The 20,780-nt window shown below is 34.3% G+C and overlaps 2 protein-coding genes and 1 pseudogene across 2 annotated transcripts; all 3 read right to left on the bottom strand.

The window, feature by feature from the left end:
- LOC120195260 lies at positions 1 to 2,054 on the bottom strand (annotated as a pseudogene).
- A 1,347-nt stretch (positions 2,055 to 3,401) lies between these two features.
- Positions 3,402 to 19,449, bottom strand: LOC120195834. Its single transcript, XM_039197773.1, has 3 exons — positions 19,446 to 19,449; positions 8,679 to 8,718; positions 3,402 to 5,748 (listed from the first exon to the last, which is right to left on the bottom strand). The coding sequence occupies exons 2-3, from the start codon at positions 8,683 to 8,685 to the stop codon at positions 3,662 to 3,664; spliced, it is 2,094 nt and encodes a 697-aa protein (XP_039053704.1). The 5' UTR covers positions 8,686 to 8,718; positions 19,446 to 19,449; the 3' UTR covers positions 3,402 to 3,661.
- On the bottom strand, positions 10,096 to 16,995 carry LOC120195844 (CDPK-related kinase 1-like). Its single transcript, XM_039197783.1, is given in 13 exon segments — positions 10,096 to 10,444; positions 10,759 to 10,926; positions 11,035 to 11,097; positions 11,171 to 11,278; positions 12,543 to 12,655; positions 13,013 to 13,309; positions 13,386 to 13,464; positions 14,512 to 14,620; positions 14,715 to 14,756; positions 15,260 to 15,390; positions 15,808 to 15,977; positions 15,980 to 16,133; positions 16,319 to 16,995. Coding segments are annotated over 13 exon segments (1,749 nt in total). The 5' UTR covers positions 16,496 to 16,995; the 3' UTR covers positions 10,096 to 10,306.
- Positions 19,450 to 20,780: the final 1,331 nt, after the last annotated feature.

Raw genomic sequence — 20,780 nt, 5'->3', positions numbered from 1 at the left:
TCAATCATCAATATTACTAATCACTAGGATAAGATGTTTTATTTTCTGTGTAGTGATTCCAGGTAAGACATTAAAGTCTAAGTCGTCTTCATTCATTCCTGATGACATTTCCCAATCAAACTTATAAAGAAGATTAGCAAGGGTAATCTCCACAGTTGCATTTCCCATAGGACAAATCCTTCTACTGCATCGAATGGTATGAGCCTAAGAAGCACGGGGACGGCAAAAGAGGGCCGTTTCAAGTATCTAATACGTTTCTGGTACGGGGACGGTTTGGGGACGGTTCGGGTACGTATTGGGATGTGTCACGGTGATAGGGTATACCGAATTGGGGGACGGTCAAGGGACGTTTTCAAGGGTAATTTTGACTGCAACATGACCCATGACGGCGACGGATGAGAGCCAATCGACGGATGGAAGCTTTTGGAAGGCAAAGGAGGGCCGTTTCGGGACGGCTGGGATACGTATTGGGATGTGCCACGGTGACAGTGTACACCGAATTGGGGGACGGTCAAAGGACGTTTCCAAGGGTAATTTTGACTGCAACATGACGGATGAGAGCCAGTCGACGGATGGAAGCTTTTGGAAGGTGACTGGTGATCTACTTACCTTAGATCAGTAAGCACGGCGGCGGAGCGACGATTGTGAACGAGTGTTAGGAAAGAAAATAGATGATATAGCAATTATGGATCCCACGAATTATTCCTCTGTTAAAGGATTTGTTGCTTTAGCTATGCCCCTTTTTCAAGAAGTTCAAATAGGGTGCCATGGATACCCAAGCCCGCCGGTCATTATGAATCTAGTGGCATGGCGAGGCAAAGGGGGGGGGGGAAACTACGAAGCTTCGTAGACTCGACAAATCGCTCCGCTTATAGAAAAAAATGCAAGCAAAGTGAATTAAAAACTTGGGGGCCCTATCTATTTCATCTCTCGGCCAGACTTGTATAAGTCTGAGTCTATGGCGTATCTCACTGAGGTCACCCTTTTACGTTCATGGAGGAAGAAGGGGAAACGAAGGAAGAAGAAGGAAAAGAAATAGGGGAGGCGCGTCTGAAGGTTAGAATAAAGGTAGGGATTTGTGATTATAATAAAAATGGAATAATCTCATAGATAGTTCTCAAATATTATATATTTTCTGAAAAGGTTATATAATTTACAATAATTATAATTTGGTCAGAAATAATTTAGGGATTTTATTGTTCTAAACTTAATATTTCAGTTTGAGTCTTGATATTTGACTTTATTTATAATTTTTAATATATATTTATAATTTTAAAATTATTTTATATGACGTACCATTGACGTCCACGTACTCTGTAATTTTAAAAATTGTCGTTTCTCGTCCCCGTATCCGTATAAGTGCAACATAGGTATGAGCAATGGGCTCAAAGTGTTGTCTTTTGTAGTCGATAGAGCTTCCGATGATTCTTTCAGGACAAAACCCTTCTGGGTTTTCCCAAACTTCAGGGTCTCTTTCCTATTGCCAGTGCATTCACGTAGACTAAGCTTTTTGCATCTACTTCATACCCGCCTATGTTGCACTATCCAAGTGTTTCTTGTGGCACCAACAATGGAGCCGTCGGTTGTAATCTGAACGTTTCTTTTATCAAAGCTTTTAGGTAAGTTAAACTTTGAATGTCATCTTCTTTAAGAAAGCCTTTTCTTCCAATCAAATTGCTTACTTCCACTTGTGTTCTCTTCGAACAGTTTGGATTTTTCATCCGGAAGCTCATAACCCAGATCACAGTGGCTGATGATGTATATGTTCTAGCGATAAACACATTCTACACCAGAAATGAAACACACACATTCTACAAAACATAATTGACATTGTGTTTTTTCATCAGGCGAGCAACTTCGTCTTTTCGGATGGGAAGACATTGTTGCACTCTGCTAAAGAGATGTACAACACAAAGTTTCCTGATCTCCCTCCAGTAGTCATCATACGGTGAAAAGTCCACGGTTAGGGGATTGTCAGAGAATCTACGGCTTCCACGTTGATCAGGCCTGCTGTAGAAGTCGAGGTCATGGATTTTCATAACCTCTTTAGCCATTTTTGCAGAAGAAACAACAATGGTCGGCTTGCACACGAGAGAACCATATTTTTGAGAGAGTTTCCATAGGAAAATATGAATCAAACAACTTCATTTATAAGTGACCGATCAAAGGAAGACCACGTGGGGTAGGGGGAAGATTGCCATTTTTCCCATGTTTTAGGACAATGGAGAGGAAGAAGGGAAGAGGCAGCAGAAAGATGAAAAACATTTGTATTTCCATTCCAATATTCTACTGTCTGTTGAACGTCGAGAGGAATCATTCCCCTTGTATAAATTAATACTCGTTCATACGTAAAGTGTCGTATTAATATTATGGCACGTTACATCAACATCATAATAAATAACATTAGTCGATCTATAAAATTGATGAAATTAAATAATTTCAAAAACAAAAAAAATGTAATTGATAAATAAAAATAATATTACTGATTTGGGTTTACTCGAAGGATAACAAAAAAATTTATACCACTTTAGCAACGTTAAGGAGCTGAAACTTTTCTGGTTTTAGAGGCCTTATAAATTGATGTTGGTTTCAACATTATTATTAGGAAAAAAAATTGGTTTGCTCTCATAAGTTGGATGTGCTGATAATATATACCTCCTGCTTATATATTTGTCACACAAGTTTGTCATTTATTGGTTCTATTTTTTTATCAAAAAAAATAATCATCGCTGTTATGCCCTTTCATTTATCAATTCCATTTTTTTTAATGATTTGCAAAAGTTAAGGTGTAACCCAAATTATAGGTGAAAGGAGGGGCTATCAGAAAACCAATGGGGTTCTATTCACAATTGATATGGAGGGATTATCCTTCTAAAATTGAGTGATCAAAATTTTGTTTTTAAAATTAATTGAAATTTGTTCGACTTCAACGATTTTACAAGTATGAAAGGAAACCACAAATGAATCCAAATCCCCAAGTAAGAAGGGCATTAAAATTCAAAGCCAACCTACAAACAGGAAGGTCTTGACTATGAAAGGAAAAGAGTGCGAAACCTTCATGATCCTGTTCTCAGCAAACCAAGAATCCACTAGTCATAGATTTTGTAATAAATATGCGAAGGATTAAAGTTGAAAATTCAAGAGTTAATCACAAATTTGCAAAGAGATACTTACAGCAATCGAAATCGGAAACCGCCAAAGCAACTACCTCACAGTTCATTTACAGGAAAGGAAGACGCCACAATAATTTCAGATCATCATCTTCAACATCAGACCTATGACAAGGCCAAAACAAATGGCTCCACATTGCTTGTATCAGGAAAGAGAAAAAGAAGAAATAAAAACCAAGAAATGATACCCCATCTCCTCTACATCATTTCGGATTCCACCCAAACGTAATCCAGATAAATCCTCCAAACCCTAGTACATGGGCACACTACAAGATGTCTCCATAATGGTTCATCAGAATGCCTCGTTTTCCAATAAACCAAGATATTCCATAGACAACCGAATACATAACTACTGTAATTGAGCTGGTCGAGGGAGAACTGTAACCCATGCAAAAATTTTGAACAGTCAAGTCCCTGAAGATAAAAGTACAAGCATCCCATGGATCAAGAGTAGGCTAAATCCAGGCCATAATGGCTCTTAAAACATGATTCTAGATAGATGCATCAATTTCCTTTCCATGATCCTCCTCACGAATGCTCCTCTTAAACCTTCGTAACCATATGTCATAATCCATAGGATAAGGTGTTCCACACAAACTGTCAACATAATCAGCAAATGCTTTCAATACAGGTGACACATCGCCCAATTTCTGCTGAATCAATCTCCTAGACCATGATGTCTCCCTCCACTGTAGTTCCCCTTCAACAGAATCAAGATCGGGGAGAACACCTCCACAGGCAAAATAGAGCATGTAAACCAGGCTCTCAGCATCCGATGCTGAGCACAATTTTCCTTCTTGTAAAGCAAAAGTAGATGAAAAATGAAGGTTCATGGCGGGGCGGTCCCTATCTTCTAAAATAGCATGTCCCCAACCAATAAGAACAAAATAAGGATGGCTTTCACCAGATCTTACACAGATCACATTTTCAGGCCGAATGTCTCCATGCCTAATACCTCCTGAAGAGGCAGTAGAAAGTGCAGATAAACAGTCATGACAACACTTGATAGCATCATCCACACCAAAATGACCTTCACTTACCATATCAGCAACAGTTTCACCAACTGGGCTGGTCACAAGAATTGGGGTGCCACACCAAGGGTGATCACAGTTTCCACCTGAACTAGGCCTCCGACACTGACCAGGATGAATAATCCTTCCAGATGCACTCGCTTGAGGCAGATATTTGCTAGATAGGCCTTTCTGTTTCATAATAGTCAATACTTTGGTTTGTCTCTGAACTAGATACCATAAATTCATATCTTCCCATGCATGTTCCAGCTGAGAAGGATGGGAACCCACATAGAGAAAGAGAGACTTTCCTTGGTCTTCAACTGGTGATGCAATGTAATAAGGAAGCTCACCGTTACTCCTGATTTGGTTAATCTGATAACCTCTTTCCCAGTTTGAATCATCCAACCATAATACAGATTCTACTTCAAGCTTCAGCGACTCAGACTCAAGTTTAACAGATTCATCCTGAATTTCAACAATTTCGGGAGAGACACCATGCTGTTGGAACTTGAATAAACTACTTCCATTCGCTCTAGTATCTCCCAGTTGCCTCTCCAGTCTCCTTGTTTGGAGGCGACAACCATGATCAGCAGCTAAATCTTCAATAGAGTGCTTAGGCAGGCCAGCAAACTGCATAATACAGTGAAATGTTGCAAAAGTTAACTGCAAAGCACCAATATCTCCCCAATTGGCATTTCCAAGCTTGTTCCAGATCCTATCAACTGGAGTTACAGCAATTCTGGCATGCCTTTGAATCCACTCAGCAGCACACTTATAGACATTATTCACATCAAAATCAATTTTCTTTACATCTCCTTCAACTTTCACAACACCGCCATATTGAGAATCAACAAGAAGAACATATACAAAATTTGAACCCAGAGAAAAATTCTGTTTGCTTAAGCTTCTTGATATGAGCATGCGCAAGGCATAGAAAAGAGCCTCACCTAGGACAAGTAGAGAAGGCTGTTGTTCACTTTCCACAGAAAGGCTTTGGATATCAGGCCTCAAAAGAGCCAGTTCAAGAATATCGTCCCACTTTCCATGAGGATGTCTAGGGTTCTTAAGCAATACACCAGAAGCACAGAGACTTCCAAGCCTCCCACTAGCTATTGCATTCTCGGCCTGGTAAAATTTTAAATTTTCTTTGTAAAGACGGGTAATAGAGAAAGGCATTGGTTCATCTTGACTCCAAAATGTCTCCCACAGGCCCTTTACAGTGGCATGTAAAAAATCTTCAACGGCAAGATAAGCAGTTGCTTCAGCAGAATCAGATGTCGAAGCATAAACAGCATTTGGCATTCGAATAAGCTGTTGAAATGAAACCCCTTCCAAAGCATAATCAAATTTTTGAAGCTCTATCAACTCGAACGGTACATCAAAGGCAGGCTTCATCGGTGCTGACTTCTCATATAATGAGTGAAACCAATCTTCAAGATTTGAAGTAAATGTTTCACAATCAATAAATCTGTACAAAAATTCCTTGTGACTACGAGATTTACTGCCAGAAGACACAGTGGACCTTTTTGTACCAGACCCAACTGATTCTTGGTCTGGGGACCCACCTGTTGAACGTCACATGTATACATAAGCTGACAATAAAGAGAAATGACACTAAAATACACCAAAATAGTATTCAAAACAAAGAGAACAAGAGTACAAGACAAACTACAAATTTACAAATAAAATAGGGTGCAGTTGAAGGTTCAGAATCTTTTGAATTTAATCTTTAATTAAAAGGTTATGACCCTATAAGAAACAGAATATACACAAACTAAAGCATTTCATGCTGAGTTCAAGAAGATGGTATGATACAAACTCTAGAAATCAACAAAAATCTGACAATAAGGTCCTTAATTGAAACAATCTATTTGATGTATCCCTAATAAGGAAATAAGATTTACGCTTCCCAACATTTTATCCCACCACTTGGTGTGGAAACAATCTATTGCTTCAACTTTGAAGTTTTAACATGCATTTACGAACAATTAATCTGGCAGATGTGCTGTCACCTTTGATGCTGTCCAACAAACTTTTGCCACATCAGGTGGAATAAAAATGTTGTAACAAAAGTTTTGGAGCAAGTAGCTCCACTACCCTAACAATCTCGAAAGGAAGACTTCAGATATTATCTGAAACTTAAATTGTCAAAACACAAAATCCATTTCTTAAATCCCATTATCTTAATAATTGAAAGCTACCTAAAATGTCTAAAATGATATCCAATTAAATGTACATCGCATAAAAATTAAGCCCGCGTATATCAGTCCACATAAATAAATGATATAAGCCCAGAAAACAAAGATCATTTCCTCTAAACAACCATCTAAGTTAGTTACACCTCTAAGACAATGGTCCAACTGCTCCAACAGGTTACTGGATATACATGAGAAGTAGAATAAATAAATAAGGAAAGAATGAAAAAGTAAAGTGTAACTTAACTCAAATGCAATCGAAGTTTCAGTTTCTGCCTGTCAATACTTTATAAAGCTGTTTCTTACTGTTCTGGAAATCATTTTTGTTTCACTTAAAACATGTAACATAAATTTATTGGACATAGAGTTTCATCCAAGATACACAGTCAAGATGTTGTAGAATTATCATAACACAGTATTAATATAATAAATGTGCATTATGGGAGCTTGTGAATGTCATTATCAGAATATACCTATTAATTTAATCTCTCATTTTCAAATTTATGAAAGATGATTACCAGGGAAGAAGAGAAAGATGTTGCACACGGTTCATATAAAAACCTAAGCCATGGGTTTATGATAAACTTGCAACATCGCACAAAAATAAATAAATAAATAAAATCCATATTGAGTACATTGATTAACAGAATCCTGAAAAAAAATATCATCTTGTGAAAAGAACATTGCAAAGCATAAGCACTACTTGAGAAAGAATGGCTGCCAAACGGTGATTATACAACTCAACTATAGAAAATACCACAAGATTTCCTGATGATGAAAATATGCTAGTTGAGAATTAAGTTATCTAGGCAAGTGTAGATTATTAAGTTGGTTTATATTAATTCTTATTTTTTTAATCACCGAATATTAAGGCTTAAGTGTTATATTTACCAAATGTTATTTTAGGCCTGCATAGGCTTGCAATATGATGTAACTGAGATATTAATATTTTATTAGATTTTTTATCTTTTGGTTATTGATTTAAACTTTTTGATTGAGAATTCATATAACTTTCGAGTGATTTGAATTTACAATATTTGCTCTAGATCATGTCCTTTCAAGCTGACCATTTTAAGTAAAAGCACATTGAAATACAGTAATACACAAAGCAGAATCTGTTCTTATGGAAGTAATGTAATGCCCAAATGAACCAGGTACAAGTATACTCAAGTAAACAAAAACTCCTACAGTTGGACAATTTCTCCATATTTCACTCTAGCCCATAGCCCCTATATTTATTGTTATGGTAATTTGGGGGGGAAAAAGAAACAAAATTATTGTCTATCATAAGGATTTTATCTCATTGATCTATGACTCGCAATTCTAGCTTATAAAGTGACAGGTATGAAGAATGGATCACACTGCCAATTGTATCCACCATCACCGGGTATTGTTACTTCACTTTGTTTTATAAAGTTTCGTTCAGATCTCTTTATATATCTTTCTAAGTTTAACCAATGTAATGGCTTCAAACAATTCATAGAAACCAAAACATCAGTTTTCAAGAGAAAGAGAAAAAGGAACATGAACGGTAAAACTTCCATAAAACAGAAACAAAATGTGACACTGAGATTTTTAGGTCAATAATACGTAGCAATGTTAATATACCGACATAATGAGTTATAATGGCATTACCATGTTATCTTAAGGCTAACCCAGGACAAACCCCTATCTTGCATGTAATTGCACACAGAAACAACTTTTCACAAAAAAGGCTGTTGTCATTGGATTAAACAAACTATATACAGTACGAGAAGCCATTGTCTTAAAAGGACCACAGCAAGGCACAAACAAGAAATGCGGTAAAACAGATGCTATGGCTATTGATATCACCTTCTCGGCTTTTTGGGGCTAATGCCACAGTGCAGTTCCAGATAGACCAAGGACATAGTGAACTTATCTTAAAAAGGCCAAACTACACCGTATGGGTCAATAAGCGATTTAGATACAAATAACTAAGAAGTGGAGGTCAAGGATACAACTCAATTTTTGTTATATTTAGTACCTAGGTTATGGATTGAACATATCTTACATTTTCCCCAATTTTCCTTTCCACGATTAAAAAGGTATTGACAAAATTATTTAAAAAAATGCAAAGTTCAAATAACAAGAAAGGAGTATATGTTAAGGGAAAGGAGCAGACAATTAAAAGCATATAACCATAAATATATAAGCAATTAAAAGAGAGAAAAATCAGACTTGGTGAAGTAAGCATAGTCAAAAGCGAAGAGCGGAGACAGAGAATAGATGATTTAGGGTTTAAATTTGGAGGAAGAAAGAGAAAAGAAGAATGAATCTACCTTCCATGCCTTCAGAATTCAGCTCTCTCTCTCTCTCTCCCTCTCAATGTCGTTCTGATTCCAATGGGACTACCCTGCCGTGTGTTTCTATTTCTGTTTCCTTTCTTTTCTTTTTCTTATTGTGTAGACTACAAAATAATCACTCTAAATTTCACTTTTTGTTATCCGATTATAAAATTTTATTTATCCTTTTTTTCATGTACGGTCAGTATTCAAAAGAATAAACTATTTATGCGGTTGGATTTTGGTTATTCAATTATTCTTTTAAATCATATTTAATATTATATTTTATTTTAATTTTGATCATTTATTTTTAAAAATTAACAGTGCACATTAACGTTAAATAATTAAAAATACATATCATGTTAACAGTTCTATTAATTTTTTAAAAACATAAAACTAAAATAAACTCAAAATGCAATATTAGGTATTATTTTAAGAAAAAATAGTTGGGTGACCAAAACAAAATCACTTCAATAGTTAGTAATTAAATACATAGTTTATCATATTTTAAATATTGATTTAATTTTGAATTTTAAAAGTTAAATATATATGTTTCACTAGTCCTGAAATCTTTTTTTTTTTTGGAGAAGAGGTTTGCTTGGAAAAAATGTTATAAAGTCGGAGTAAAATTTGAATTGAATTAAAAAAATAAACAACATTTTATATACATTTTTAATGACCCATGTAGGATCATAAAAAGTTAGGGTTTCGCAAAGGTACCAGTGGAAGAAAAGCATATTCAAACAAAAATTTTGTCTTTAAACCACTTTGGGTAAAAAGAAAACAAACCCTACAATCAATATTTTATCTAAAATTCAGAGGTTAAAATAAAAATTAGACACTTTTATAACATATCATATTATCAAATTAACGATATTCAATGTCTATGTGGTCAAAACTTAATAAAATAATAACATAAGTGACCAAAATTTAACTTTTTCGAATTTGATGAATAAAACACATATAAAAGATAAATGATTATTCCAGTAGTTTACCCGTTAAAATAATAATAATGAGTTACTAAAAACTGATTTTATATTTTTATTATAGTTAAAGTTGATATATTTTGCATATCATAACATTAATGAATTTACATATAATTTATAATAAATTTTACAACGTAATGTCAAACAAATATTTTATCTTTTAAAAATATTATTGGATAGAAATCTCAAACAATTAAATTTTAAATCACACTTTGCTTTTAAAAGATGCATTTAAAAAACAATACTAAACTGGCCCAAGAAATCGAACCAATTTAAATCAAATTCAAGTTTCAGTTTCAAACTCGAAGGAAATAAATTGAAGGACGGGATAGGATGAATGATATAAGAATTGGAAGAAAGACAAAACAACAATGATCGTATACATTATATATATATATATATATATATATATATAATTGTTTTACTACTACGACAACTGAGGAAAATGAAAATGCTTTCAGGACATGAGAAGGAAGGAAAGAAATCCTAGACATGATGAGAAGATATGAAGTGCTTGCTTCATAAGCAAAGTATCTGATTCGACTTTACAGTCCATTTGCACGATCAGATTCGGATTTAAGCACACATTTGTCTACGCAAGAGTGGTAAGGGAGACAAAAAATGTAGTTCAATTCAACCTCAAGATTTCTGAAATGTGCGAGAAGATAATCCATGTAGAAGTCTAACAAAGCCCAAGAAACTAAGCTTCCCATCTGAGTGCCTAATCCAGTCTTGAAGAACAACGTGAACAGGTACTGATGAGCTAAGTCCAAGTTCCTGGAACATTACACAAATGATTTACCCTTTAGCACTACATTATATGAGATTTCACAGGCCTTGATTCAGTCCCTCGCTTGGTAATCAAAGTATAGGATAAATGGAAGAATCTCAATACTCAACTCATGCTTCAATAAGACGTTCTCGAACACCGGAGTCTAGTTGGGGTTCAACTGTTTCTTTTTCATATGCTTCCCTAAATCATTGAACATATGTACCCCTTTGTTTCCCACGTCCTATGCCATGTTATAGATACCTAGGCTAGGCATACTACGACAAAGACAGAAACAGAGAGACAAGCTGGGAAGACTTACCGAGGCAAGTTCCTCTATCATAATGGGCCTGTTTCCATCCTTATCGAACAAATCATATGCACACCTTGCATGTTGCTCCCATGTTTCCATTCCTTCTAGCTGATGCACACTTATCGCAGAGGCACAAAATTCATCAAAGTTCAATTTTCTATACTGAATAGAACTAATCTGCACAACACAGAAAAACATGCTGATAGTATCATCATTTTAAACACGTTCAAAGTATTCTTTCAAAGGCTCTCCTCAAGGAAAAAGACAGTAACTTGGAAGCTTTACCATGTTGACATAATCAAGGACCCGTGAATCTTTCATAGCATCAGTAGAATTCTTCAACATCATCTGCAAATTCCATGCTATTTAGAATGACTTAAAATGGATAAAAGTTAAAGCAAACAATTACAGAGTATCATACCGTCTTAAAATTCTGCATGGAAATAAATCCATTTTTGTTAGGTCCTAATAAAGTGAATTGTTCCCGGAGATAAGCAAGCTGTGGAACAGTTAACGTCTTGGCAAGTGCCTGCCATAATAAGGAAGCTTCAGCCAACGTATCCAAATTTGTGAGGCATGTTTCTTTATATCAATAATATAGGCTAATCATAAGAAACATAATTTACTGAAACCAAATAGCATCATTTATGGTACAATGTGTCAATAATTCAGCATCTCTCAACTAGTCTACCTTATGTTATAAGTTCTGCCAAGTTCTATTTGGTTTTACTTTGTTTTGCGGCTGTGTTAGTAAGTATCGAGTGTTTGGAAGGAGCATAGAAGCATTGAAGTGCTTGGAGTGGTTCTGTAGGATCTTAGGAAACCCAACTGCAAACCAGATGGGCGTGCAATAGGTTTTACTGGCAAAAAAATTTTAATTGGAACAATAACATCTCATACCATGACAAGTTCACCATTACACTTATATTATCTTTACACAACCCAATCTAATGCCCAAGGTAATAGTAGAATAAGTCATTGTTCCTTTTTGTCTTCACTTCCATTTTATAATTTACTTTCAAAAGTACACATATCAGCAAACAGGATCTTTCTTAATTACACCAGACCTCTGTACAATGTCACATGTGACAAAATGAAGTCACAATGTTTAATCATTGAGTTGCATGGAACCACTAAAAATAAAGCCGAGCAAATCAGTGGCTCAAAGTGGTAGAAATAGGGTTGGATGTAGAAAAATCAATGGTTTCAAATTATGTTACCATGGTGTTTACAAGTAGAGAAGCACAGTATGCTATCATGCATAGCTGCTGACTTATCACAACTAAGTGTTAGAACAAGATCAAAACGTCAATAATGCTAAAATGATAAATGATTTAAACATTTGCAACAATGATGTACCAAAAGTATTGAAGAGTGCGACCATATCATCTTAATGTGTAATGTCCAAGGTAACTTTCTTACTCCCAAAAGTGGTGCTAGAACCCACCCTTGATATATATATATAGAGAGAGAGAGAGAAAGAGACTGTTAATATGGATATTGCCGGGTTCATATAATTCGATGCAACGACACAATATCTGTTTAATATTGATGAAGGGCATTTCCAGAATATCCACATTTTAGATGATCTAGAAAGTTGTCACAAACGATGAGCGTTTTAGGGTTAATTCTACAGCTGAAAATGAAGTCTGAATTTTGGACCTTGCTTTCATTTATGACGCAGACAATAAATGATGGCATTTTACGGAAAAATGAACTATAGCTACATGTAAGAAACCTAGACGCTCCAAGTAACAAACTTTAACAAGAAGGCATTATATACTTATACTTACCCCCAATGCTGCTTTTCGCAGTGGAGATGAGCCTATATAAGCTTTAACAAGCCTGCACACTATCATATCTGATGGTATCTTTACATCATGGCAATTTGCCAGCCACGGATGACCTAAGCATAAAACATGAACAATGCCATTATTAAATTTCTGGGTAAAAGAAGGAACCAAAAAAAGCCTCAAGTGGAAAGTCATTATAAATAATCATCCTTAGAGGTGAAGTCTACTTATGGACGAAAATTTGAAGGATACTTTCTTTATTCATATTATCTCCATGAAAGAAGGGAAACTAGTAAAACAAGTTCAACCTTGCAAAAATTGTAAGGATACTTTCTTTATTCATATGAAAGTCTACTTGAGGAAGAGAGAAAATAGTAAGCACACTTTCTTTATTCATATGAAAAATAATTGATGTTCTATACCAGGTGAGCAAGTTAGGATTCGCAACATAAATAGTTTCGGATACTTACTCAGAGCCTGCACAGCAGTTAGTCTCTTACGGTAGTCTTTGTTCAACAATCTCTTTACAAAATCTATTGCTTCAGGGGATACAGAAGGCCAAGGAGCTTCATCAAAGCTTGGATCAGCTTTAAGGACAGCTCGAAAGATGCCAGATTCTGTTCGAGCCCAAAATGGTCGACTTCCACAAAGAAGTATATAGGCAATTACTCCGATACTCCACATGTCTGCCTCAGTCCCATATGATCTATGTAGTACTTCGGGTGCGACATAATATGCACTTCCTACGATGTCGTTCAATCTTTCATCTGGGAAATCCTACAACAATCAAAACACATTCCTTTGAACAGAAACAGAGAATGAAAATCAATGAGTAGTTCTAACCTGGCTTCACATAGTCTGAAAGTCCAAAATCAATTGCCTTCAGAGGAGAACTCTCATCTTTAGTAGTGAAAAGAAAATTCTGAAACCAAAAAAAAGCATATTACCATTAATGGAGTGCCCTACATGGCGATCATAATGTGGGAATTATTATCCCAAAGTGAAAATTTTATCATTAGGCAAAACTTTACAATCAAGTTCTACAATTTCATAGGATCATGGTTTGATATAAGTATCGGATAATATTATATATATATATATATATATATATAGAGAGAGAGAGAGAGAGAGGAATAGAGAACAGACCAACATTCAAATGCAGAATTTTTAAATCAAACCATGTACAGAAAACAATTTATGCTCCTTTAGATGAAAATTTTGGTCGATGATTGAACACACTATTGGTGATGATGCAAAAGAAAACATGCAGCTTTTAACTTTTGTGCACCAAATAAACATCGACAAAGAAAGGGTTGAGAGCCCGTCCAATATTTTTTTTGTCTACGGCATTCAAATATATGCTAATCAGCATCTTTCATGTATACGACCCAACTTATGAAATGTGCAAATCATTTTTATGATTAAACTTGTATTGCACAGAAACGGGTGAAAAAGTAATGGATGGGAGTTTAACCCCACAAAAATATAAAAAGACTGCGGTAGCTCAATACATAATACATGGAAAAGAGTAACAAGGGAAATACGGGAAAAACCAAACAGGATTTTAAAGAAAGTGTACTTCCAAGACTGACATAGTGGAAAGAGAGTAAAATGAAAGTCAACCAACGCAAATACATCTATTGCAAGAGTTCACTAGAGTAACCCTTCAGAAAAACAAAGTAGCAACTCATCCCGAAACGGGCTAAAGCATTCAAATGTTAAATCCTGTTATTCTTAAATAGAGGATATAGAAGAGAATAGCAGCTAAGCATAAATCATAACCACTCTCACAAAGAACAGTCACATTGTTCCAGTGCTCAGTTAGTCATATAAATAAGGTGAATAAGGCTTTCACCCTATATACTTTCTTTAATAGTTCGACTAAGTTTCTAGGACGGAGATCATGAGACTTGATGCTGTAGGAAACAAAGAGCATGGCCATGATGCCTGACACATATGAGTCAATTACCTCAGGCTTGAGGTCACGGTGAACTACACCTTGGAGATGACAAAAGGCCACAACACTTAAAATCTGAAGCATCACAGCCTTGGCATCTTCTTCCGGGTATTTTCCGCCCCTAGAGAGCACAAGCAAAATCCATACTCTTAGAAAGTTGTAAAACACGTCAAACATTTTACCATAAAGTGAAAAGGTAAGAGGTGCACATGTACCTTGAAAGTATTCTATCTAGCAGTTCTCCACCCTTGCACAATCTGAAAACCATTAAAAGTAATAGGGAATAAGCTCCAGAAATCTAACAGTAGATTTTTCACCCCAAAGAAGAAGGAACAGAAGCAAGAAAAAGTAAAACAATAAGAACAAGACATCATGTAAAGCAAAATTTGAGAATTAATATTTCCAGCTAGATGGATATACTTTGACCGGATGTAAACCATTTTGGCCAACTATTTTCATGAATAATATCTAAAGCAGTTACATTAAAGCTTTGTGGTCTCGTTAAGATTTACAGTCACAGACAAATTGACTGTATTGCAGTTAAACTCTGATGCTGTTGCTGATCACTGAAGTGCAAAGTGAAAATCAGTTTTGAGAAAATTGCTTGCATCTATCCATATGAATTTCAGGCCTACTTCCCATGGAGTCAAAAGTTAGAATAGTCCATCACGTAAGCATGAAATAATTTGAAAAACAAAAAAAAACACAAATGTAAGACAATGAAAGCCATATTAAGAAAATCCAATCTCCTCAAACTTACTCCATCACAATGTAAACATTGTCATCTTCTTCATAAGCATCATAGAACTGAACCAAGTTCTTATGGCCAGCTAAAGCTCGTAGTATCTTCACCTCTCGTCTTACATCCTCTATGGCAATTGCAGTGGTCATCTGCATTGTGACAGAATAGAGCTTATTAGTTTTTAGAATAAGTAGCCAAGACAACAGTAGCTATTACAAACTGCGGTCTTTCAAAAACATAACAAGACTAACATCATATTTCACTATGACTTAATTTAATTATAGCAACGAAAAGAGAAAGCTGAGCCCTCAATTTAACATACAAATACAATATTTCCAAACCAAAGCTGCTAATTTAATAATAACCTAATTTAAAACGCTGCTACCATAGCAACAAAATGGATACCTGAGATACAGCTACACAGTTAACAAGTGTTAAGATTATATTGGGATCATAAGATCCTCAATCAGAGTGAATACGAAACAAAATCCAGCAATTGCTTATTAATGACAAGTGCAAATGAAAATTTGTCTAAAAAGTTAACTTAAGAAGAAGGAAAACTAGACCTTGGACTTTGGAATAACTTTAACAGCCACGTCATGGCCTTTGAGGCTTCCTTTCTTGACCTTAGCGGAGCAAGTATATCCAAAATGTCCACGCCCCACTTCCTCACCAAGCTCATAATGAGACGTAAAATGCTTTGAGAACCCAAAACTCTTATCCAAACCAACCTCAACTCATTTCCTTCAGGGATTGAGGCCTCGTTAGGCTTAATTGAGCCATGCCTTCTTGCCAGCAATGACCTGATATGCTTTGCAGGAGAAGGGGGAGGGAATGGACGTTTGAAGAAGCGGAGAGGAGTGGAATTCACGCTGGGTATAGCTGGAGATGTCTTGAAGAGGCTTGGCAATGGACTAGGACTGTAAAATGGTAAATTTGATGACTTGGTGGAGTGGGAGTTTTGGTGCATCGGTTTCACCTGGGATTGAGATGTCCCTTGATTGCTTTTGTTGGTTTTCAATGGGTTTTCCATGGCAAAGTCCCATTATTGAAGAAGCGGAGAGGAGTGGAATTCACGCTGGGTATAGCTGGAGATGTCTTGAAGAGGCTTGGCAATGGACTAGGACTGTAAAATGGTAAATTTGATGACTTGGTGGAGTGGGAGTTTTGTGGTGCATCGGTTTCACCTGGGATTGAGATGTCCCTTGATTGCTTTTGTTGGTTTTCAATGGGTTTTCCATGGCAAAGTCCCATTATTGGAAACAGTCCCCCCCAAAACACAATATCAATAATAAAAAGGTTCTCTGATCAAGGGGGGGAAACTAGGAAAAAGTGAAAAAGTGAAAAAGTGAAGAGAAAATGGGTTGATATGGGTATGTTCTTGAGGTGAAAAACACTATAACTTCACAGTTTGATCAAAGGAAAGATCAAGCATAGTAAAAATGTTTCAGAAGAAACAAGCTCCAAGAAAATTCCAAGGCAAAAAAAGTAAAGATTGCCCAGGAAGGAACTACAAGGAGAAAAGCAATTCAACTTTACTGATCACACAAAAACAATGCCAGATAGAACGAAAGAAAGAAGCAGAATTTCAGTTTGTTGAAGAAAAGAACGAAAGAGTAAAGAAGGAACACCACCACAAGACAAAAGAAAAACAATTACCCCATGAACAAGGAAAGAATAAGAGCCAAAAATAAAAAGAGAGAGAGAGAGACCAACAGAAACTAAAAAGGATAACAAAAAAAGTAAGGTAAAGATGCTTAGCGGAGGCAGGAGGAAAAGCAGAGAAAAACTAAGAATAAAAATAAAATAAAGGAAGGAAGGAAGGAAGGGTTCTTTGCGTTGTGTTTCTTGTAAGCTTTTTTGTTAATGGTTTTTTTTTTTTTTTTTTGTAAAGTACACAAATGATTCTTCGAGTATATGATGTTATTTTATTAAATTTGGATTTTTAAGAGTTACAACATAATTTTTCGAATATAGGGTATTATTTTATTGAGTCATTCGATTATTAAAAGTTACAAGATGATTATTCGGCTATTCATATGTTCCAAACTCATCATTTTTAGTTAAAATATTAATAGTTATTTGAGCTAGACATTAATTTATTAATTAGGATATGATAAAATCTGATCATAAAATCGTTTGAGTTGTATTTTACGGATTGGGTCTTCGTAAGTCAATGCTTGAAATTTTAAGGCGTAAATTCAATGCTTGAGAGCAATAACGTTGCTAGTAGACATTATTAAAATATGATATTATCTCAGTCGCAAGTTAACGTCCAGCTCAGACAACCTTCAATTTTTTAACGAAAATATATGAGTTTGAGACATATAAATAGTTAGATAACTATTTTGTAATTTTTAATAATCGGAGATTCAATAAAACTACATCCTATCGTCAAAAAACTATTTTATAACTTTTAATAGTAAAAAAATCAACAAAATAATACCTTATAATCAATAGATCATTTGCCTAATTTTTTTTTTTTAAGAAAAGTCTTTGCATCAAATAATTAAATGAATGGTAGGGTTGGAGCTTGGGATACTTCCAGCCTGTATTTTTGCTTCCCAAAAACGCCAAAATAAATCACATATTATTGACATAATCATAACTAACTTGTAACGATGAGTTATGATGATGAGTATTCTCTTCTCTAATTTTTTTAATATTAAATTGGATCAAATACAGATTGGAAGTATTGTAATCCTGCACTGCATTGTAGTTTAATATTTGAAAAGTGCTGCTAGTTTTGTGAAACAAGGAAAAATAACATGAAGAGTAAGGACCTTAAATCACTAAGTATAGGGTCAACAAAATTCGGTTCAAATTTTTTTAATTCGAGTTAAGTTATAAAATAGAATTCGATTAACTCAAATTTTTTAATAATTAGTAGATTAGTTTTTATGCTCGAGTATAATTACTCAACTCTGCATGATATATGTATATCACATACGAAAAATATGAATAAATATATATGTGTATTGTATATGATTATAGAAAATTGTTTAAATTAGAATCAATTAGTATCATAACATATGTCGTGGGATCGAGTCTCACGGAGGATATTTCATAATCTCCCCTTTACCCCCATTACATATAGGAAAAAAGGGTCAGCTAATTTATTTTTTTTTAGTATCATAACATTATAAATGTTTATAACTAAATTTAAACAGAAACTCTAACAATTAGACTCGACTCAAAAAAATTATAAAATATAAATTATAAAATAAGACTAGTTAAAATAAATAAACTCAAAATCTTTTAATAGAACTAGACTTAATCGAATAATCATCTTAAATTATAGCGCATGAAGTTAATAAACCCAAACAGGGTAATACTAATATAGCAATGCATTCAACCTAGACAGGGTATTCAAGAGACACTTTAACATTCTCAATATCGCTAGCACAACTATATCACATTTAGATATGCATTCTACATTCGAATTCGTGGGGTCACTTTAATAGGTAGATTTTTTTTAATCTTTTTTAGAAGTTTTTGAATTCCGATAGACGATACATTTACCGGGTATATATAGAGGGATAGATATAGGTCGGGTTGCGTCAGTCAATTTGACTTGACTCGACTCGACTCGATCTAAAAATTATACACTCTCCACTTAATCCAAATTTAACTTATTTTTTTAGATAAAACTCGAACATGACTTGATTTGATCCGACATGAAATAATATATTTATAAAAATATCACTTTTATTCAATAAAAAATAGAGATTTAATTGAAAAAATAATATATATATAGGGGTATTATTGTATTTTTTCTTAAATATATAAGGTAAAATTATATATTTTTTTGGATCGGATTGGTTGAGATATTTTTCACCCTAAACTCGAACTTGACACTTGAACGTAATCTCTAAATAATCAAACCCGAACTCGAAGTTTTTTTATATAAAATCCGCCAATAGAGTCGGGTTCGAGTCTCGTGCCCATCTCTATATGTACATTGTTAATGATTAAGAAAGATTCAAAAGAGATACTAATTTATAATTACCCTAAATATTAAAAAAGAGTAAAATGCATATTTAGTATATAAACTATCAGTTTTATTTCGTTTTAATACCTAAACTTTCATTTATTTCAAAATCATACCTAACATTTATTTTTTATTTCGTTTTAGTGCCTCTCAATTAAAAACTCAGTTACAACATGACACTTTATGAGTAAATTACATCATTCATCACTCAACTATCTTCTCACTCATATTTTGGTATTGAAGTTTAAGTTTTTTTAATTTAATTATATATTAATAAAATAATAATAATAAAATGTCATGCCGTAAAAACTATTAATAAAATAAATCAGAGTGATTAAAACATGAACAATTTGAAAGTTGAGTATTTAAATTGAAAGTTTTTAAACTTTAGTGACAAAAATAGAAGTTACCCAAAATGTGCCACATACAACGGTTCTAACAAATTTTTAACTTGGTACTAAAATAAAATAAAAATGAACGTTGGGTATGATTTTGAAATAAATAAAAGTTTAGGTACTAAAACAAAATAAAACAAATAATTCAGAAGTACGTTATTCACACGACATAGTTTCATTCATTTGGTTATTAAGTCCATTTTACCTCATAGACGATTAATTGGTCTATCGTAAAATTAACACGTGTCATCATTCCTCATGCCATATTACAATCATATGGTGTAATGCCCAAATTTCAGGTGGGAATTCGAAAGGTTCAAAAAGGAAATTGACTAATGAAAATCTTAAGGCATGAATTTTGTAGGAAAAAGAGGCAATTTGGAGGGTAATGTAGTCCAAGAATAAATTACAAGGAAGAATTCACACAGGGATGCGGTTGGAGGATTAACTTAAATAAAATACAAAATCAAAGGATTAAATTAAAATAAAAGTGAACTCGGCGTCAAAAGAGTAATTGAAGTAGAAAGTGCATTTAATATAGTTTGAAAAGTATGGAGTTTAAATTTGATCATAAATCAACTTAAAACAAAGGAGTTGAATAATCAATAAATCATGTACTAAATCATAAAAATATAAATCATGCACGAGTGTGAGATTGTACGTTGATTGACCTAATTAGAGATGGACATGAGACCCAAACTCGACGGGTTTCAACCCGAAAATGATCGGGTTTTTAAAAAAATCAGGTTGGGGTCAGTCGGGTCGGATTTTTTTAAATGTGACGTTTGGGTTGGGTCGGATTCGGGTTTAGAGTGAAAAAAATATAATTTTACCTTATATATTTAGGAATAATTATAATAATACCTCTCTATATATTATTTTTTCAATTAAATTACCATTTTTATTAAATAAAAATAATATTTTTATTATTTCGGATCGGTTCCATTTTATTTCAAAAAGCCGGGTCGGATTCGAGTCATGTGAATGACATGAATTTTCGGGTCAAATCAAATCAATTGAAGGATGTAATTTTTTTTTATCAGATCGAGTTAGCCCAAACCCCTATCCCAGACCTAACTCCGATTTATTCAGAGAGAAATGTGGGCATTGGTAAAGCAGGAGTGGCATTGTAACACCCTTAATTTTCTAATGT

Source organism: Hibiscus syriacus, unplaced genomic scaffold (assembly GCF_006381635.1).
Source record: "Hibiscus syriacus cultivar Baekdansim isolate YM2019G1 unplaced genomic scaffold, ASM638163v2 tig00004620_pilon, whole genome shotgun sequence".
Lineage (NCBI taxonomy): Eukaryota > Viridiplantae > Streptophyta > Magnoliopsida > Malvales > Malvaceae > Hibiscus > Hibiscus syriacus.
Note: the sequence above shows the minus strand (reverse complement) of the source record. Positions and strands in the feature narration are given on the sequence as shown.